The sequence below is a fragment of the Macrobrachium nipponense genome, chromosome 32 (genome assembly GCF_015104395.2).
Source record: "Macrobrachium nipponense isolate FS-2020 chromosome 32, ASM1510439v2, whole genome shotgun sequence".
Lineage (NCBI taxonomy): Eukaryota > Metazoa > Arthropoda > Malacostraca > Decapoda > Palaemonidae > Macrobrachium > Macrobrachium nipponense.
The window spans coordinates 9,610,428-9,633,251 of NC_061094.1; the positions used below are offsets into that span (position 1 = coordinate 9,610,428).

The 22,824-nt window shown below is 37.5% G+C and overlaps 1 protein-coding gene across 1 annotated transcript in view; it reads right to left on the reverse strand.

Moving 5' to 3' along the window:
- The window catches only part of LOC135207194 (putative neural-cadherin 2), a 106,736-nt gene that overhangs the window by 19,696 nt on the left and 64,216 nt on the right, over window positions 1-22,824 (reverse strand). The window contains 5 exon segments of the mRNA XM_064238765.1: window positions 5,370-5,473; window positions 7,681-7,899; window positions 9,269-9,366; window positions 9,369-9,414; window positions 22,188-22,401. Coding sequence (XP_064094835.1) covers window positions 5,370-5,473; window positions 7,681-7,899; window positions 9,269-9,366; window positions 9,369-9,414; window positions 22,188-22,401 — 681 coding nt within the window.

The window sequence follows — 22,824 nt, forward strand, 5'->3', positions numbered from 1 at the left end:
AACGCTAACTTTACGTGAAGAATTTCTGTCGTATCATAGTATAATATATATTTTCTTCAGCTATCATTCAGTACTTAAGTATAAATGGATAGCAATTTCAGGCTCTCTCAGGATATACCGATTCCATTATCATCATCATTGAGATTATTGTTAATACTTTCTTTCTTAAAATTTTATTATTATTTCTATAATAGACTTTTTAATTTTTCCCCATTTTTATATTCCTCATTGATATTATTATCTAAACCTTCAATATTACTATTTTGTCATTTTTCATAGGGAAGGGGGTGCACTTGTCCAGAGGGCTCCGTCCCCCTTGGATTCGCTTGTGAAATTCCATTAACAAAGTTTATGTATTGATGAAATTCCTTGCAATGCACTGTAAATCTACAACAATAGACATACATTAAACAGTGTGTTAAACTAGGAAACTCGACAGGAGACTTGCAGAGAGTAATCACTGCATCAAAAAGAGATAAAGAAATAAAAAAGTAATTGCATATTTAAGAAAAGTAAAACTGCGTTTTTTCTATACGAGGAAAACTATAAACAACTTTCTAACACTGCCCTCTGTAAATAAATTGGCTGATTTACTTTGACAGACAGGAAATGCAATAAACACGAAAGAGCTGGTGCATAGATCTTCATTTGATTGTCCTGCAGTAGCGGGAACAGTTAGGTGTGTGGTATATATATATATATATATATATATATATATATATATATATATATATATGTATATATATATAAATATATAAAATATATAGATATATAGATTATAATATATAAGTATATATAATATAATATATATATATAAATAATTATATGTATATATAGTATATATATAATATAATCATAAATATATATATAGATATATATATACATTATAGTCAGAGCACATGAAAATGCCTGCAAATATGGGCCCTAAAGGAGAACCCATAGCCAAACCATCTATTTGAGTGTAACAATTATTATTAAAAATGAAGGCAGTGTCCTGCACTGCCAGTTGCAATAGTTTCTTAAAGTCAGATCTATTAAGATTATAAAAAGGGAGACAGTTTTTAGGAAACGTTTTTTAATAATAAATTTCAAATAGTCTCATTCACAGGTACATTGGTAAACAGAGACTCAACATCATAACTGACCATAAAGAGGTCTGAGTCCTGGCTAAGTATGGCTTCTTTGAAGTTGAAGGAATTTCTGACGTTATACTCATTTTCTGAGAGTGGGGAAAGCAAGGGAACAAGGAACTTAGCTAACCTGTATGTAATTTGGGGTATCATATGACGCTAGTATAGGTCTGATGGGAAGCCCTTCTTTGTGTGTTTAGGAAGTCCATACATAATACCATAGGTAGAACCGGTACTATATAAAGAGAATGATATTTTTCTTCAGATATAATATTTTTATCTTTAAGACACTAAAAAATCTATTGATCAGGCCTTCAATTCTAAAAATGGTTGCAAAGTCTGGCTTACCTAGGAGTTTGAATTTCGTGTTGTCCTTTAGAATGCTTTCAACCTTATTAATATAATCAGAGTCTCTGTTTACCAATGTACCTGAGAATGAGACTATTGAAATTATTATTAAGAAACTTTTTCCTGAAACTGACTCCCTTTTTTATAATTTTAATAAATCTGACTTTAAGAAACTATTGCGCTCAAATAGATGGTATGGCTATGGGCTCTCCCTTAGGGCCCATATTTGCAGGCATTTTCATGTGCAGGAGCATTTTTTAGACACCTGTTTTACAAAAGGTACGTTGACCATACCTTCGCGCTTTTTAAATCCAAGTATGACGCTGAAAGGTTTCTTGATTTTATTAATAGGGCACACCCAAATATAAAATTTACTATGTAGTGCGAACGTGATAATAAGCTACCATTCTTAGATGTTTTAGTCTTACGACAATATGATCATTTTAACACTTCAGTTTACAGGAAGAGAACTTTTACAGGACTAGGTTCAAATTTTTATAGTCACTGTTTTATGGTTTTAAATTAAACGCTTTATCCACATTACTTCATCGTGCCTTCTCACTGACATCTAGTTGGGAATTTTTTTCACGAAGAAATCAACTTTTTACATCAAAATTTTACTAACAATTATTTTCCCACTACACTTTTTCAGAGGTATGTTATAAACTTCCTAATAACGTTTTTATTCCAAAAGTCTCCTTACCTACTGTGCCTAAGCTTCCATTTTATGTAAATCCACTCAGTTTAGGTAGTTTGTTTAAATTCAAGGATAAACTTGACCCTTTGATGACCTCGTGTGTTGTGTACAAGTTTAATTGCCCTAGATGTAATCTGGGGACCTACGTGGGATCCACACAGAGGTTACTAAGGGTCAGAATTGATTGCCATAAGGGCGTTAGCTATAGAACTGGTAACAAACTTGCTAATCCTGAATTTTCAAACATCAGACAACATGCTAATAAATGCAAACAGAATATACAATACAAAGATTTTGAAATCTTGGGACGGGCACCGAATGGCAAACTACTGACAATTCTGGAGTCCTTGTTTTAATATTAAACAGCTTGTTCCTCAATTGAACAATTAGCAGTCTTCCTCGACAACTCTTTACCTTACGTGAGCTGTTGCCTTTTGTCATTTCTGGTTTGTTCCTTCTGACTTCTGTCCTTCCTTTCTCTCTTGATGGTTGGTTCCGCTACAAGTAGTTTTTATTTTTTTATCTTGTCGTTTATAATGTATTATGTCTTGTATTTGTAATTAGCGCTTTTAATGTTAACTTTATTGTTTTATGTCTTTACGGCTTAAAAATGAAACCTTTGTGCTTTGAAACGTTGCAATAAATGTATTTTAAGGACCACCTAAGATGTACTTCCCCCTACAATATTCTTCTATTTTTCGAGCTACTAGTAACCGCCATATTTTAGAACGTTATATATATATACACACACACACATATATATAGATATATATATATATATTATATTATAATATATATATTAACTATATACGTCTATATATATATATATATATATATATATATATATATATACTATACATAGTCAGTTACCTCTCCATAGCTTATATTCATACATATATATGCTATATATTATAAATAATATATGTGTATGTATATATAATATCTAATATATATATATATTGTATAATAATGTATATAGTATGTGTCTATATATATATCTATAATATATATCTTATATATATAATATATATATCTATATATATATAAATATAACTATATATAATATATATATATATATATATATATGTATATATATATATATATATATATATATATATATATATAATATATTAATATATATATATATAGTCAGGTTCCCTCCCCATAACGGCAGGTTTTTCTCACAGCTGCGAGGAGAGAGAGAGAGATGAAAGAGCACGAGAGAGAGAGAGAGAGAGAGAGAAACTGCCCGGGTGAATTTGTATCCAGAAACTTTTAATTGCATATTGTGAGGGCTAACTGCGGTGTTTACACCCGTTTTATTGTCACGTTATGTGTTTGCGCAATCGGCAGCAGACAAAAATGAGACGCTGTGTGTGTGTGTCTTTTGTCTTTCGTGTTACGTCGCCTTTAAATGTAAAAGACGTGGTTCTAGCATCTGACATTTTTAATATTATGTGAACACTCGTCGCAGCTGTAAGAGTCTTGTGTAAATCACACAACAATTTAAAGCCGGCCTCATCGAGAGGGAAAAATGACATCTGAATAAAATATACGAATCATTTAGAACAAATAAATAAATAAATAAAAAACTAACCGCATTAAATACGACGAAGAGATTTGACGTTTATTTTTTCTTCTTCTTATTCTGTCTACTCAGAATTGAATAAAATATATGAATTATTTAGAAAAAAAAATGACGTTTCTCTATCTTCTTCTTCTGTCTACTCAGAATAGGAAAATGATTCCTGCAATATTCTATTCGATATTCACCCCAGGATGAAAATAGTTTCCAAAACATAGGGTTTTTTTTTTTTTTTACGTATGACGTCTCGCTTGGGAGGTAAAGCTCAAACTGATTGTTTTTCGGACATATGAGCGCCATAGCAGATGAATGGATGGATGGGCGAGGTTTTCAATCGCTGTGGGGACTGCCACCCCTCCTTCTCTCTCTCTCTCTCTCTCTCTCTCTCTCTCTCTCTCTCTCTCTCTCTCCTTTTGGAATTCTTTGAAATTGCGCGCGCTCTCTCTCTCTCTCTGAAAATTCCTTGATTTTGCTCTTTTATTTTTTTTTTTGAGAAATTCCTTGATTTTGCTCTCTCTTTTTCTTCTTTGAGAATTCCTTGAAACTTACTCCCCTCCCATATCTCTCTATCTGGGTCTCTCGATACACACACACACACACACCACACACACACACAACACATATATATAATATATATATATAATATATATATATATATATATATATATATATATATATATATATATATATAGACATACATATATACAATATCTATAGTATAATATATATATATATAATAATGTTGTATGTATGGGTAATATATATAGATATATATCTTATATTATTATATTATAATATATATATATATATATATATGTATGTTAGATATATATATGTAATGTAGTATAATATATATATCCTTATCTAATATATATATATATATATTATATGTATATATATATATATAGGATATATATATATATATTATATATATTATTAAAAAATAGAGAGAGAGGGAGAGAGAGAGAAATCTTTATAGGGAAAAATTCGTGTTAAATGCTACTGCATCGATAAAAGTAAGCCCGGGTAAAAGAGATGGAAATTGATGTCCTAAGAGGATAGACGCCACAAGCATATAAGCGCTTCATACGAAGCATTCAATGCCAAATATTATAAAGACAAAGGTAAAATAATATTTTCCTCAATCAAAGACATTTTGATTATAGATTCAACTGATTCTCTATGAAACGAATAGAAAGTAAAATAATTCCTTGTTATCTTTTAGACCAGATCGTTACTTCGCATAAAGACTGCACGAGGTGTAACATACGTTCAGATCTATAGAATATACAGTTGAGGTCGAAGGCCAAGCGCTGGGACCTCTGAGGTCATTCAGCGCTGAGAGGAAGATTAAGAGTAAGAGGTTCTAAAGATGTAACAGTAGGAAAACCTAAAAGCAGTTGCACTATGAATGAGAGGTTGGATAGCAAGATGGAAGAAAGGGAATATGAACGGAGGTAGAGTAAAAGGAATGAAAGGGGTTGCAGCTAGTGGTCGATATAACGCTGCAAAGAACCTTAAGTAACGCCTACAGTGCACCGCAAGAGGTCTGTGACATCTATGGAACGAATTTTAGGCCTGATTGCGCTACCAAATGTATAGAACTGACCTTGCATGGGGTGGGCATCTTTGCCCGGATTCTTGGCACGAGTCCTCGTTGGGGCATCCGGGAGAGGTGTCTTCTCCGAGCACTCCATCGCCGAGATCCCGAAGCTGACGTGAAAAAGAAAGGAAAAAATGAATGAAATTATGTTTCTTGAATGGCGTGGTCTAGAGGGAAAACATGAATCACAGACGCGCTCATCCTCTCAGGGCTAAATCAGGGATGAAGCGACGACACAGAAAACTTCCATAACTGCATGTGTATACTTTATTATATATATATATATATATATATATATATATATATATATATATATATATATATATATATATATACAAGTATCACATGCTGTTGGGGAAGTTTACATATATTCATAAGCAGCACGTCAACCCCTAACATTCGTTACAGAACTCGCTTGCATCTTACAATCTCTCTCGCTTCTCCTGAATGTTCATGACCTTCTCTTGCAAAACCTTTTGCATGCCATATATTCAACATTTTCTCCACTTTTTCCTCTCCAGGCCTTGAATTATTAAAAAAAAAAAAAAAAAAAAAAAAAAAAAAAAAAAAAAAAGTCACTTTCTCACCAGATATCTTCGTCCAGTTTCTCTACAAGCTCACGCCATCTCTTTTATTGTTTTTAATACACGCTACAATTTTGACCAAATATCCGTTGAATCAGACTCCTACACTTCACTTAAATGGCCCTTTCCCGTTTTCACTTCCACTTCATCTTCTCTTCGATGCCATTTAAGTGATCCTGTTATCTTCACTACTGTTATGGTACCCTCCTCTGTGTGTGATACGCTCGTAGGATAAACTAGCATAGTGCAAAAGTGAGTTTTCAGTAAAAAGCACAATCATATTCCGTGTTATCTCGAATGATTAAGATGTATGAGTGTATAAAAAAAAGGAAACTTCATCCTTCATTTGATATTCTGCTTTAAATTCGATACTTGGTTCTAAGTACTTTCATTTGGAGAAAATAAAAAAATTCTTCAATATCGCCCCAACTAGGATTCCAGACACTTAAAATATCGTACAATTTACCAGGCAATGTTCATAATTATTCCAATTTTTAACTGATACGACTGATGTCATCATTGTTACTTTGGTTCTTTTAACAAAAGCACTTATACATATTCTGTATTTTTGCCAATTTCCCAGCGCCTCACCTTCCTTTACTTGCATCTACCCTTTTGATTATGCAATCTTTTTATTTCCTCTTCATTCTGAGCCTTGATTTCACGGCTCATAAAGCTAGAGGGGTTTTAATAATACCAGGTTCCCTAGACCAGCAAAGGCATATTATTGCATTCATGGGTTCATTCTGTGCACACCTGGCGATCAGGTGAGATAGATGACGGAAGGTTTCATAAAAAAAAATGAGGTGTGAATTTTAGACAAGTGTCTGGTGTGAAACAAACGGCGCATCATTTGCTGACTTAACAAAAACTTGCGAGATAATTGGTGAAATATTATTCTGCCATGTTCTTGATTCACTGCCTAGGCAAAAATTAAACCACATTGGGTTTTTATTCAATGTGCTAAATTCTTCTTGCTGGCAAGGCAAGCGTCCAAACCACAGGACTACACACACACACACACTCACACACACACACTAGCTCTCTCCTTTATTCAGGCATCGTCGGGGATGCCTGATAAAGGAGAAAGCACTTGGTACTGACCTTCTGCCTATGATTTCCCTGTGGTATTCGCTTGTATAATGAAGTCACGTGCATCTACTGTCATTTTTAAGCATACATATCTATAATATATATATATTATATATATATATATATATATATATATATATATATGTATATGTATAGTATATATTATTTCCTCTGTATGTTCTAATTATATGTAAGTCCTTTTATTTCTCTCTGCATGCAGATGTTCAACAAGTCGTTTATATACACATTTTCTTGCGATCATGCTACACTCGCCCATTTGATCGAACAACCTGGCATTACTTAAGCATAAATTCGAGAAGTTAGTGAATAACTCTATGGAATAATAAAGAACAGAATACCAACTGAATAAAACTGCATCCCATTTGTGCAGAACCAGGCATCACTCGGAATAACTTTTGCAGAAATAGAAAAATACAATCTCTGGGAGCCATTTTCATTACAGGTGACAGGGAGCTTGGATTAAAGCCTATGACTGAGTTAGGCATACTGAGAAACACATTCATCTACAGGAAGGAGATGGCATCCTAATGGCAGCACTGCCCTTACCTACAATAAGAACGAGAAGGGGAGAGCAAAACGTCAAAGGGGAAATACTCAGAACTAATCTTTCCCATCCTTACCTCGCCGTTGATTCTGAGATTCCTCACGCAGCCGAGAAAGGGCGCTCCCCTGATAGCGTTTGGCCAACCGTGAATTCTGTGACGAGGGGTTGGATGGGCCAGCCCCCCGACCTGCAGAGGACCTCCGGCGGCCAGTCCTTCGTCATGCGACGGGAGGGGAACCCAGGTCCGACAGCTGTCATATTTTTTCTGGCATAAATCAACCACCATTTCTGCTCTCTGAAAGAAATACGCGAAAGGTCACTGGTAGGCAATTTCCACTCGTACGTTGCCCCTTGCAGCTTTCCAAGTCATGATTGATTTGTATTCTTGATTTAAGTGCGCCACGTGATTATATTGAGGTTGACATCAAGTCTCTTTCTCGTAGTTTTATGTATATTTTCTCTGCTAATAAATTTCTCTCTTCTTTAGGCCGTAACCTTCTACTTTCCTGCCTTTATGATCTATACCAAATTAATGTCGTATAATCTTTGTTACCTCACAAATCTTATTTGAGCTGGTCTTCATTTCATCGACTTATCCCGAAAGAGTCTCTTTTCCACTTCATTGGAGTTTACATCCACATCTGAATTTACCTCTTTTGCACATATTATCTTGGTCCTTTCTCCAGAGAGATTCCTTTTCTTTACAACTTCAAATCAGCCTTTATGCTCCTTACATAATTCATTTGTGTCAGCTATCCAGTAAGGCATATTCTTCCCTACTGGTTGTCCGATGTAGGCGTTGGACACAGCGACAGATATTTCACTTAACTGCTCATTTTTCACTTACGCTTCATCTTGCGAACTCTTCCAAACTAATGGGTATTTCTGTCGCTTATCAGGGAATACAGAAATCTGGATGATCCATCACAAACGGGAACGTCTTAAATCATAGGCGACTCTGCCGACTTGCATGCCATCCAGGTTAATGGGAAAAGTTATTTATGATGATGATGCAGATAGTATTGATAAAATAGGAAAGCAGATATGAAATATGAAAATGTGATTGTCCAAAGAAAAGAGGAATTATTTCATATACTGTAATTCCAATTTCATCAGGGGATATTTTGTTTCATTCTGTTCATATGTTGCGCCTGTCAAAGATATTACTTGAATCTAAAACACTGTGCGACTGGTAAATCTTCAAAAAGTACCTTTGTATAAGCAAAATGGATTATCTGTCAACGGCCTTTTCTCTTAAATAATATTTTTCATGATTTACATTAAAGTAGGAAGTCCCCGGGTTACATCAGGTTCGGGTTAAGTCATTCCGGACTTAAGGCGCTTGCCTCATGGCACTGTTAACCTACTTTAAGGTGCTGTCACCCGGAATTACAGCGCTGTTGCTATTTATTCCCATTATAATTATGATGATTCGAGTTAAGGCGATTTTCGGCTTACAGCACTCCGCCGGGAATGGAACCCCTGCTGTAACTCGGGGACTGCCTGCCAGTTTAATTGATGATGAGAAAAAACAAGATGAATTTTACCAAGACCTTATCCAACAATTTTCCATTTTTCAAATGTGAAGGTATGCTATGCTATGAAGATAAATATTTCATGTAACAAAGACTCAAAATGAACACAATTGGTCAAAATCAGGTTACCTGTGTACCCCAGAAAATGTCGATCCTATGCCACCGATCATCGGCCACGTCGGAGCCATTCGCAGGCCCCAAGAAGACAGGTCCGGTGCCCAGGTCAGCAACAGTTGAGGGTGACCGTTCGTCAGCTCCAAACTCAGCACGTCTTCCTGAACAAAAGGACTCTCTGACAATCAAGAAAGACCTGGGCGCTTGTATATCAATAGCAGTTTAATTACTTACAACTAAGGCAGATGTGTGCCATTTTGTCAACTGAGGAGGAACTTTGCTATGATGCTGTTACATTAATGGGATTTACGTATGAGAAAACGAGCTTATACCATTCCGATCCCCTATCTACCCCGCCCCACCCAGGGCGGAGAAACCGGTTTGCACGGGGTGGGTGGCTGTGTCATGACTCCCCCACTGTCAACCGGGGGAGGACAAATAAGATCCAATAGGGTTTTATTATTATAGAAGATATGGAAGCATGAGTCTTGAAATGGAGAAATAAATCAACATTTATGTATGGGTACAAATACACAACCGGATTCGTTTCTCCATTACTGGCATGGGTGTTCAATAAATACCTACGAAACGAAATGATATACAAATAAGAACCAGTGTTAAACGTTCTGAAATTATAATCTGACCTTGAAAATATGTGTCAGATTACAGCTGCACGAATTGTTTTCCTTCGTAGATGGAACACGGTGTCATGATAAGAGAAGCATTAATGTTATGCCAATACCAGAGAGATGTTACTGACATGTCTGCAAAAGACAATGGTCACTTTGCTAACTAAATGTTACCTGTGAAATCCTATTGTGTTAAGTGTTTCTTGTTCCTATGAGCGAAGAATGTCTGGCATAACTTGAAATTTTGAGACTCCATCGTTAAAAATTCAATTTGGGGAAGGGTGAACGTGAAATACGAAGAATATCATTGATATTTGTTCAAGATGAACAGTGAAACTACTTTCATTCCTCTTTATCTTAAAACATGGTGTCCACTACTCTTCTGAGTATTCTAAATTTTGTTTTGCTTTTTAATTAGCCAACTTTGCTACTCTGTTTAAAGAGTAGCGGTTCTGAAAGCTGTAAAAGAGAGCGATTATTATTATTAATATTATTTCAGTAGATGAAAGCTATTCACACAGAACATGCACACCAAAGGGGGTCATCGACTTGCAATTCAAGCTTCCAAAGAATTTCAGTTTCAATTCATTCCCCCCCCCCCCCCCCCACTGCTAAAGACCCCCCACAACACTGCAGCAGTGACTGATCAAGATAGAGAGCCAATGATTTTTCTTCGCCCGGGGGTGGGGGGGGGGGGGGGGGGGGGGGGTGGGGGGGGGGGGGGGGGGGACGCGAACCCTCGACATCTGAGCGGTGGGTAAATATAGGTTTCAACGAAGAAATCATTACATGGAATTTCGTATTTTACACCTGTGGGTAATCTTTTATCCGCCATTCTAAAATAAAAGAAAATAATAAAAAAACTACGTCGCTGGGGAATTTATGTATCTATTTTTTTTCTAATTTTATTTTCAAAAATGCATCTCCAAGATCTTATCATTTGACCATGACTGTCACGTGTATAGAACGAATTTCTTGCACTAGAACAACTAAACACAGGCATATAACGGAAGCCAATGCGTTTCCTTTTTGAAATATATATATATACTATATATATATATATATATATATATAATATATATATTATATATGTTAAGGCCCCCTTTATTCCCTAAACTACACAAACTGGGAACTCTTACCTGTTGCCAACGGTGCCCTGTCTGTAAGATGTCACGAGGCTTATTAAGACTGCGTAAATATAAAAAATATCATTTATTTCTCAAAGCAATTGGTTATAACAAAGAACAAAATGATTAACAAGTCATAATGGCATAAATACCCAAATCTGCCCATAAAGAAAACCAATAAGATAACATTACCTTCCTGACTAAGGTTACACTCTCAAACCCCAAACAAGTCACATTGTCTAGTATTCGTCAGTTATCAGTTAGAGAATCCCATTCCTAATCAACCATGGAATCGGACCCATCTGTAATAAAGAGATAATCGTTATAATAGACACCCCACGTCACTCTTTTCAAAGTATTTACGTAAAGAGAATATTTCCACACTTCTCTCTCTTTTCCAAAAGGTAACAGATTTTCTAAGTTTTTTATAGAACGTGTCTTACCATTTTCGATGGGCGTTTTCCTCCCGACACTTCGAGCAAACCGCTTGTTCTCTCCTTTGCACAAAGAATGCGTCTTCCACAAGTACCCTGAACCAGTAGGCCTGTAATACGTGTACAAAACGAATGCACATGCCTCGCAAACGGGGAACGACCTCTGAGACAAGTTGCTTGTTCAGCAAATACCCCTTCTCTCCCATGTGAACTTACCAGTGTACCACCCCTTGTCTCTAGGCGAGCAGAGCTATGTGACTTTATTATTATATAAAACACTTTAAACATATTATTAGCCATTCCCCCTCTTTCACCTCTTTAGAGGAGCTCGGCTACCCCCCATGCTAGCACCCGCCTAGCTCTAGACACACAAGCGTCTTACAATATATATAAAAACCACCGAGGCTGGCTCAAAAAAGAAAATAATGCACTCCCGTCGCACACCATATCGCAACTAATGCCCAATGTATCAATGTTACCACATGGCTTAGAGCCAACTCCGTTGCCGGAGCACCTGTGCTTCGTCGAATGCATAAAAGTTTAAGGACTCCAAGTACACAAATGGCGATCAGTATAGCGCCTAACATGATCATAACTATTGGTATAGTATAGCGGTCATCGAAAAAAAAAAAAAGGTTCATCTTCACCACTATCTTCGAGTGGCGGGACAGTAATGGACTCCACTGTAGGCGGGATTCGAACCGCCTTATGGCTTCCGTGTAGGTGTCGGTGAAACACCTTTATCGACGAGTTGTAGACACGCCGACTAAGTATCCATGAAGAAGTCTGTAAGAATCCTGCAGGAACTGTCAAACAGCTGGGATCCCTGTAGAATGAGGCGAATTGTTGTAGACGCAGGTCGAGTACGTAACCCAACTCGAACAACTCAGCACGCGCCATTATTCAGCGTCTGCGACCCTCGTGAGTGTATCCAACACCCTCCCGTCGCGAAACTGTAGATTCGACGTTTCTACTGAAGTAAACGTGGTCACCAACCCCGTTATTCTATGCAAGTGCTACTCGCACCCGCCTCATCGAAGACTGTAGACTCCTGATTTATCCCAGAAATTATATCGAAGACATCTCATCCTTTGCCAAGGCAGTCCACAAAAATGCCCTTCGTGTGTAGACTTGACTCAATCTCTGGTACTGTAGAACGAAGTCCGTCTCCCTTGGCATCCTCACGTAGAGTTGGGAATTCTCCAAAGTCCATTGTGTGTCCGTATTTAAAAGGTCTACATGGTCATAAAATAACTAAAGTCTTGTTTTTACCCCACAATTCGTCACTAATTAATATATTCAATCTACTAATCAAATATTAGAAAAAGAAAAATTCCTCGCTAAACCAAATAATCTTTACCTACTGAATTCTCACAAATAATCCCATATCTGACAAACACACTATCAAAAGAGAACTCATAAAGTCTAACAGTAAAAACCCCTTTATGGTTTATATAACTAGCCTCCATAAAATATAATGCCGAACACCCCTTCTATCCAACCCACATACCCTGACAAATTATATCTTCTATCTAATAGATAAATGCTATTTAGAGCTTAACCCTCATTGCAACATCTCTCGTAAGAAAAGAGAAAAAAAAGAGAGAAAAAAAAATAAATAAATAAAAAGAAATAAGATAATACAACAATAGTAAGTGAATTTCCCCTCCCCATTACAGAGCGCACATAAGAGAAAAGAAAAAGAAAACCATCAGTTGTTTAATCATCTCGGACGACGTTAAGAAAGAAAAAAAAACATATATAATTCAACATCTTTTCCCAAAAAGGAATGTGTACCGTTACAGAATCTGCTAGCGCAGCAACCCTATCGACAAGAAAAAAAAATAAAAACCCCTTATATGACACGTTCCCATGAAATGTCATAATCGGCATCTCCGAAAACCGTGCAAATCCCCGAGTAATCAATTCCAAAGGGAAGGTTCGCAACCGGGACTCCTTACAGCAACTTCAGCAAAAAAGAAACCCACCTATGAACACGTCAGGTGCTTAGCATTGCAGCATATTCAGACTCGCGACGCTAGAAACTCATGATTCTCAAAAAAAAATGTTTAGTACTGAACTTCGTAAGCACACTCCCCAGAACCATCTCATTATACATAAACCATCATCTTAATAATAACACCACTCAGGTGACATAAATAATTCCTCTATTTAATTACTGACCCCACGCTAAAAAAAACCATCCCGTTTCTCAGCTAAAGCAAACATTTGCCGAAAAATATTAACCCCGAAATCTTACGCCAAAACGCCGCAGACTTACATACAATAAGAGAGAAAAACATTCGAAGGAAACAAAGGAGAAGGAAAAAAAAAATGCAAAGCCATTCTGTCATCAAATTACAAAAACAGATAACAAGAAAAAAAAAAGGAAAAATGAATGCAATTGCGCGATCATATATTAATTGCCACAACCAATTCTTTTCAATTTCGAGGTATGTTTTAGCTTCGACTGACTTTTGTTTCGTTCATTTTAAAACTACAAACCTATTTCCAATTTTCTCTTTCAATGACTTTAAAAGGACCTTCAAACTTCGGGCCTAGTTTGTAATTTAACTTCATTTCTCACGTTAAGTTTTAAAAAATACCTTATCGCCGACATTGATCTTGGGATCAGATGAATTTACTAATACTCTTCTGAACCATATCTCTGGTTGTGGATTCGAGATTACGGCTGAGACATGCGTGTCTCTCTCTCGCTGTGGATATCAGCGCTTCAACCGTATCCTCCCCCTGGTGAGGCGTAGTTAGCAAATCAAATGTGCCTCGCGCTGGATAATCAAACAAAGCTTCAAATGGGGACATTTTAATTGAATCACTAACCATGGTGTTAATGCTATGTCTAACAACGTTAATATATCTGTCCCAATTTCTATCATTACCACCTACCGTTTTTCCTGAGCGCTTCGAGCACTTTCCTGTTTGCTCGTTCGCACAACCCATTAGCCTCGGGTCTGTATGGAATAATTGTTACTTTCTGTATCCATGAATTTCAGCTAAACACTCCAAGGTTTTGTTCACAAATTCCCTCCCATTGTCGGTTAACAGAACTTCGGGTGAACCGTATCTTGCAAACGATACCATGAAAAATGCTATGGCTACTTCTTCGGCCGTTTTATGCTTAAGTGGGAAAATTTCTACTATCCTTGTAAGTTCATCTATTATCATAGCAGTACTTGTTCGCGTATCTAGACTCACAAAAAATTCCCTAAGACTCCATATGTATTCTCTGAAAAGGCCTACTCGATATAGGATATGATCCTAATTTGCATGACGTTGTCCTAGCAGGCTTACATGCGTTGCACACCGCACAAATTTCTACGAAAATTTTCCCATCTTTACCCATATATTTCCAAATGTATTAGCCCGAACCTCATCATAAGTTTTTTCTATTCCCAAGTGAGACTACCGAACCTGCAATGAACTATATCTAAAACCACTGGAATTAGGACTTTCGGAATTACGATCTGTGTCGTATCTCCTTTACTTTCACTGGTTCTCAACTTACATTTAATTTTCCTAACCAACAGATTTCCGGGTTCTAACTCCAAACCCGAAAAAGGCAAGCTATAACGTTTCTTGACTAATTCCCCTCTCAGAAATGCTTTCGCATCTGCTTAAAAAACCTCGTCTTCATCTTGCCTTAGCTCTATGAGAGGTATATCCCATTGTATGGCTTCGTTAGTGACCTGCGCGACTTGGAAACCTTCCGCGTCATGAAAAACTCCTGCTGAGAGCGTCCGCGACAACATTAAATTTGCCCTCTATATATTTGAGCTTTGCATCAAAATCTCGATAGTTAGAAACCATCGAGCTCTTTTGGGAGACAAATCGGGTTTATTAAAAAGATCGAGTAACGGTTTGTGGTCTGTAAGGACTTCTACTTTATTCCCCATCAGTAACATTTTAAAATGAACTAAGCTCGACACTATTGCAAAGGCTTCCTTATCTATGGTGGCCATGGACTTCTCGTTACTGCCTTTTTGTCCTGAACTTCCTGCTATAAAGCTATAGGATGAAATTTCCCATCAAACTTTTGCATAAGGCATGACAACCTATGCCTTCCTGGCTTGCATCAGTCACTAATTGTAAAAGGTTCCTTAAAATCTGGAAACTTCAAAACCGGGGGATTCATTAGCGCATCTTTAAGCTTTTGAAAACTCTCCGCCTGGGATTCCTTCCATTGAAATTGAACGTCTTCCCGCACACATCAGTTAGGGGAGCTGCTATGTTAGAAAACCTTTTACGAACTTCCTGAAGAAACCGGCGATACCCAGGAATGACTTAATCTCTTTCTTTGATCTGGGGTGCGAAAATTCGCTATTGCTTGACTTTATCGTCATTTACTCTAACCCCTTCCTTAGATATGACGTGACCTAGATATGTGATCTGCTTTTTCAAGAACGAACACTTGGCTAGCTTGATTTTCAACCCCGCTAATCTAAGCCTCCTAATTACTTCTGTAAGCACTTCCAGGTGTTGCGCAATCGTGTCCGTTGCGATCAGGATGTCATCCATATACACAAAAACATTTTTTGCCCAATAACCCGTGCAAAACTGTGTTCACCAACCTGGTAAAAGTCATCGGACTGCCCGATAAACCGAAAGGCATTCGCGTAAATTCATAGTGTCCCTTGGGCACTGAAAAGGCGGTATATTCCTTGCTACTCTCGCTGAGAGGGACCTGTAAGAAACCTTGCGCCAAATCAATTGAGCTATAAATATTATGTCCCCCAATTTCGACAAAAATATCTGGTATGCACGCAACTGGGTAGCAGTCAGGGATCGTTTTCTCATTTAAACGTCTAAAATCGACCTCAAATACAGCGGACCGAACCGTCTTTCTTAGGTACCGCTAACAAGGGAAAGTTGTAAGGAGACACCACTGGGTCTAATGATTCCTTCTTCCCATCTATTAACTTCTTTCTCTACCGCCTGTTCTTCTGATTTTGAAAGGTATGCGATATGCAGAATATAAATAGGTTTTGAGTTGCTCTCCAAATTTACCTTATGCTTCTAACACATTAGTTCAACCCCAATTTATCACCTTGCAAGGCTACCGTATCCCCAAATTCCGCCAAGAGCCCGCTTATATCGCTTCAACGTGTTCGCTATAATCCGCATTAGCCAAATGTTCACTAAATGATTTGTTTCCTTGATTGTATTTCTGCCTCCGAAAACTCAGGTTTCCCCTCTACGATAGCCACAGAACACTATGCGCAGTTCCAATCATGGAAGTCTACTTATATATGTAAATTTCTGGTATCTCCTAACTGTATCATTACAGTTTAATAGCTCCACCCCACGTAAACCCCATCCTTGGATACACTGTTCACCGATGCCGTGCTAACAACTCCCCCACCCTGAGCTTTTCACTGTTTTCAATAAACACACACATCTGTGGGTTTTCTCATTTCCTTCAATTTAACTTTTACCATAACCTTTGAACCTGGTAGTAACATAATGTCTTGCAAATAAAACACCTCTATATTTGTGGTTAGTATCTCCCCTTGCCACCGCCCCATACAAATTACCACCCTCAGTATTATCCCCAGCATTGTTAGTATCAGAAACAACACCTCCATATTAGTATCATCACCAGTATTGTTAGTATCATTGTTACCACTATGAACTCTGATAGAACCCCCGTAATCATCTCCCAGATCACCAACGGTGTGTTTTAACATTACCTTTCCCCATAACACTCGTATCACCGCCATTAATACCACCGAGCACCTCTCCTCTTTCAATAACCTCCATGTCCTCCATTCTATTCACGTCCTCATATGGTATGAGGTAATTCATTTTCCCCGATTGTTATCCCATTAGCTACCCGATGGATGCGATCTTGTGTCTTTCTACAAGCAGGATGACCCCAACAAGATTTTATTACCTAAGGCAATTCCTTTTATTACCAAAAAGGTTCTGTTAACACTCTGTCACCGAGAGCAAACCTTATTTGTACACAACCCAGGGTGTTTTAATCAATGGGCTTGCACATCACACACTGTCTCCGTAGAGGGCTGCAAAGGGTAATTGGAGAACATGGATTGATGCAAATTATAGTCCATTATATTTTTATTGATGCCCCGGTGTCTATGAAAACCGGATATCCACATCCCCTACTGTTCCATAGACTATGGGCTTGGGCTCTGGGGCGTCCCCCACGAGACCACAATGGCATGCACCAATCACCTGTACCCTTTTTGTTGATCGGGCTTCCAAAAATTTCGCCGATCCCTTTGCCCTCTGGTTTGACCCCGCCTGGGAAGTTCTCACATTATAATTACCAGAACCTTGCGGTGCAGGCCTCGCATCTCTCCGTATCTGAGACGGACAAACTGCCAATAATGCTCAGTACTATTTTACCCATTCCCGCAATATTTAACCCTACACAATTTCTTTGGATGTCCTGGTTTATTGCAGTTGAAACAACGCAACTGCTGTTGCTTTTGATCGATCAATCTTTTGTTATACTCAACTTTTGCACACAGACGATGAGGAGAAAGTTCCGTGTCTCTCTGTACTCTATCCCTCGGGCCTGTCCCGTTAAAAATTGTTCTATCTACGGTGGGACATTTAGACCTGTGTTTATCTATTTGGGTATAAAGTAATTCTTCGTCTGAGGTAGGCTCAACCTTTTCATCAAAGCTATCCACTATTGCATCGGGTACCTCGTGTAAGAGCAGGGAAAAATAGATCAGTTTATGAACATTATTAGAGGGAGATTATCCCCTGTAACCCATTTAGATGTTTTCAATTTTCCTACCCAATCTGCCACTGAGTCAAACAGCTTTGAACTATGTTCTACAAGGCTATTAGTGCCTTTCCATAGTTTATAAAGACCTCGAAGTCTTCTCACCATATCTCCGTGTTCCTTTGAGCCATATGCTGTTTTCAAAATGCTTGCAAGTCTCCTCCAGGTACGACATTTTGTAAATTGGAAAACTCCTTGACCTATGACTGAGGTCTCCCTTATTGAAATCTAGCAAAGCTTTCGCCTCTCTGAATGCCCTCTACATCGTCTTACTATATTCTTTCCCGCTAAATAGTTATTAACTCCTTCTATGAAAATATTCACAGGTTGTGACAAAGCGCCATCCACAATCCCTTTGAACGGGCTGACCCCCGCAGAAATGTTCGTCACGTGATGTAGTAGCGTCGTCGGTTTAACATCCGCCATTTTATCTTGTTTCCCAAGGCTGTTCCCCGATCTCAATAACATCAATGTATTTATATACAATAAACCCAATCAAGAAAAAATTTTTTTTTCCCAACAACAGATAACAAAAGGTAAGCATGCCCCGTCCCCAATCACAAAATCAACCCCACAAAAATGACAATAAAAAAAAATAATATTAACAAGGAAGGGATAGGAAAAGAAAGAACGCAATGGTGTTTCCGAGCTAACTCGCCTCTCTCTCTCTCTCTCTCTCTCTCTCTCTCTCTCTCTCTCTCTCTCTCTCTCTCTCTCTCTGGCACGACTTGCCGCAAAAATCCCACTCAGGCAAGTTCGCCACACACACACGGAACATGAACAAGAACAAAAAGTTAAAGAAATCCACCAAAACAAAAAGAGGAAAAAAAAATAAGAAAGAAAAAAAAAAAACTCTAAAATACACTTACGTCTTCATATGACCGTAAACCGAATTCACATACACCGCAAACATGCGCGAACTGCGAAACACTAATATGTCGAAAACCAAACTTTTCTCCCCCCCCTTTTTTTTTTCTCTCTTTTTAAACACCTTTATTCCGTAATCTCAAGAAATCAACTGACTTGGCTGGGAGAGGAAGACTGTCTGGGGAACAGCTTCTCTCTGTCGAATCAGCAGTAATGACCCTGAGTTGCCTGTGACATGATTAATAACCCCTTCTCCTATCAAAATAAAAACTGAAACCCCCTATTTCTAACTGGTCACCAGTCCCTTCGGAGTGTACCAACAGCTTAAAAAAAATATATAAAAAAGCCTTTACCGCTGCCACCACTGTTAAGGCCCCCTTTATTCCCTAAACTACACAAACTGGGAACTCTTACCTGTTGCCAACGGTGCCCTGTCTGAAAGATGTCACGAGGCTTATTAAGACTGGCGTAAATATAAAAAAATATCATTTATTTCCCAAAGCAATTGGTTATAACAAAGAACAAAATGATTAACAAGTCATAATGGCATAAATACCCAAATCTGCCCATAAAGAAAACCAATAAGATAACATTCTACCTTCCTGACTAAGGTTACACTCTCAAACCCCAAACAAGTCACATTGTTCTAGTATTCATCAGTTATCAGTTAGAGAATCCCATTCCTAATCAACCATGGAATCGGACCCATCTGTAATAAAGATAATAGTTATATAGACACCCCACGTCTAAGTTTTTATAGAACGTGTCTTACCTTTTCGATGGGCGTTTTCTCCCGACACTTCGAGCAACCGCTTGTTCTCTCCTTTGCACAAAGAATGCGTCTTCCACAAGTACCCTGAACCAGTAGGCCTGTAATACGCATACAAACGAATGCACATGCCTTGCAAACGGGGAACGACCTCTGAGACAAGTTGCTTGTTCAGCAAATACCCTTCTCTCCCATGTGAACTTTCCAGTGTACCACCCCTTGTCTCTAGGCGAGTAGAGCTATGTGACTTTATTATTATAAAACACTTTAAACATATTAGCCATTCCCCCTCTTCACCTCTTTAGATATATATATATAAATATATATATAATATATATATATATATATATATATATATAATTATCACATCACCGAGATTCATATAAATTATTCGAGCTACAAATGTCCTTTAATATCTAATTCGCTCTACCTGGTAATTAATATATTTCATATATGTAAACCGAAGGGGATTTTTCAGTTGATAGTTATTTAGTCCTCTAGTGGGTTCGAACCACCGCCCAGCGGACAGAGAAGAAATCAGGACTTCAGTTGTTAACCGAATCGATAACGTCACTGCAGTCCTGATTTCTTCTCTGTCCGCTGGGCGGTGGTTGGTTCGAACTTCACTAGAGGACGAAATTATGATCAACTAAAATATTCCCCTTCGGTTACATACTATATGAAAATATATTATATTCCGAGGTGGTAGAGCGAATTAGATATTAAAGGACATTTGTAGATCAAATAACATATGTATATATATATATATATATATATATTATATATATATATATATATATGTATATGTATATATATATATATATATATATATATTATATATATATATATATATATCATATAATATATATATACAGTTATAACCTCTAATTCTTCTGGTTTCGCAATACAATCGAGCTTTTCGTGTCTTAGCGCACAGATACTCATACAAGCACACTTCAAACTTTTTAAAATGACGGTTGTAAGTGGGTTAATGGGCCTGCACAATTTACTAGCAATGTAGGTAAGAGCGTTGGCGATCTTACTCTTTATTTATACAAAAATATCTACATAATATACACATATATAGTAAATATACATATACATATATATATTATATATATATATATATATATATATATATAATATATATACATGATAAATACTTATAAACACGCATATAAAGGTATAAGCCACGAAGGAAAGTGAAACACTGGAGTAACTGCAAGATCTTTCGACTCAACCTCCTTTACTCAGCAGACGTTGAGTCGAAAGATCTTGTAGCTACTCCAGTGTTTCACTTTCCTTCGTGGCTTATACCTTTACTTATGCATTTATCACGTTCCAGATTTTCGTGACTCATTATACATGCATATATAAATAATATACTTCCACAATGCTAAACTATCTTGCACGCGCCATCTATTGCTTCTTTTGTAAGTTCTCTCTAAATAGCCAAACCACTCAAAATATTCTTATCCATCGTTTCACCTAGAGCATCCTTTTGACCATCACATACCTCCACTTTCCTCAAATTTCGAGCCTTAATTACTCCACATATTATTCAATCAATTCATTTCAGCATCCACTATGATCTTATTTTTTTCCACATTCAAGATCCAAGGTTTATAAGTCTTTGAATGTTTAAACCTGATGTTTACAGACTAATTCTGCTCAACTCCTGGAAAAATAGTGGCATCTGAATCACTGACAGGATGACAGCAAAGTTCATTAATTATGGTACAAGACAAAATCTTAAAAGCTGAACAAATTACAATATTACAAGCGATCTGCAGGAAGACACGATCCGATAGTTACAATTACGTGGGCTGAAACGTGATGCTAACATGTATGAATATAACTTATAGTTTTTCCTCAAAGGTGCAGAGGTATGAAAGGGAAAAACCTGTTTACAATCATACTTTCATTTTCTGTAGCTCTCACAAAAGTAAGATCGTCCACGCTACAGAAAAAAAAACAGGCCACCAAGACACTTCGGCAACTTATGGCATACATATCACAAACAGGTCGAAAACAAATCACCGACCGAAAGTGGAGAACGAAACTGCGGCAAATGCTGGATAATCGTTTGAAGCACTGGTTAGAACTACCAATTAGTCTACGATTTACATGTAATCTTGGTTAGGACTACCAATAGGGCTTCGATTTACATGCAATCTTGGTTAGGACTACCAATAGGTCTACGATTTCTGTTTCTGTTGCGCGTTTTGTGGCATGATTTACTACAGTGACAACGAACCTTTCGGCATGAGAGAGAGAGAGAGAGAGAGAGAGAGAGAGAGAGAGAGAGAGAGAGAGCTGTAACACCGACAGACCTGCAAGTGACGATGCTGCACACTGGCTTCGAAGAGGTCATGTCTGGGTCCCGAGTAAAGAACGAGGCAGTTCCTTCGCCTCGTTCTGATTTCCAGGCTGATGTGGGCTACCGGAGATGGCGGGATGGGCGCCAGCCATGCCCAACCGCTCCCTCCGAAGTATCGGCCTAGTTGCTTGCAGATTGGTCCCACTGTGCCGGCAGGACACACGCATCTGCAAGTGACGGGAAGATTTCGTTCGTCAGTCATACGGGCTTCTCTAAATCTAGCAGGATGTCCTACTAAGGACAACTAATGCGTGCCAACAAGGCCTCGTCTTAGCAATAATACTGATGAACTTATAGTTATGTCACTTTAGATATTCTTTCATTGTTAAGGAAAATATAGTGACAAATGGAAATTAATAATGTGTCATAACTCACTCGCTTTAGAATACAACAGGTTCATTCAGCTTCAGTTATTTATTAAGCTTAAGAAAAATTATCTTTTCAGTTTTTTCTAGACTTTCGAAAAATTTGTCTTTTCTTGCACTATGAGTGCATAAAAGCCTAACCATCATTGCACAGTTACAAATCTTTCCGGATTATTTATATATAAATGAATTCATGAGTAAAATCTGTTCTGAAACAAAAAGGTA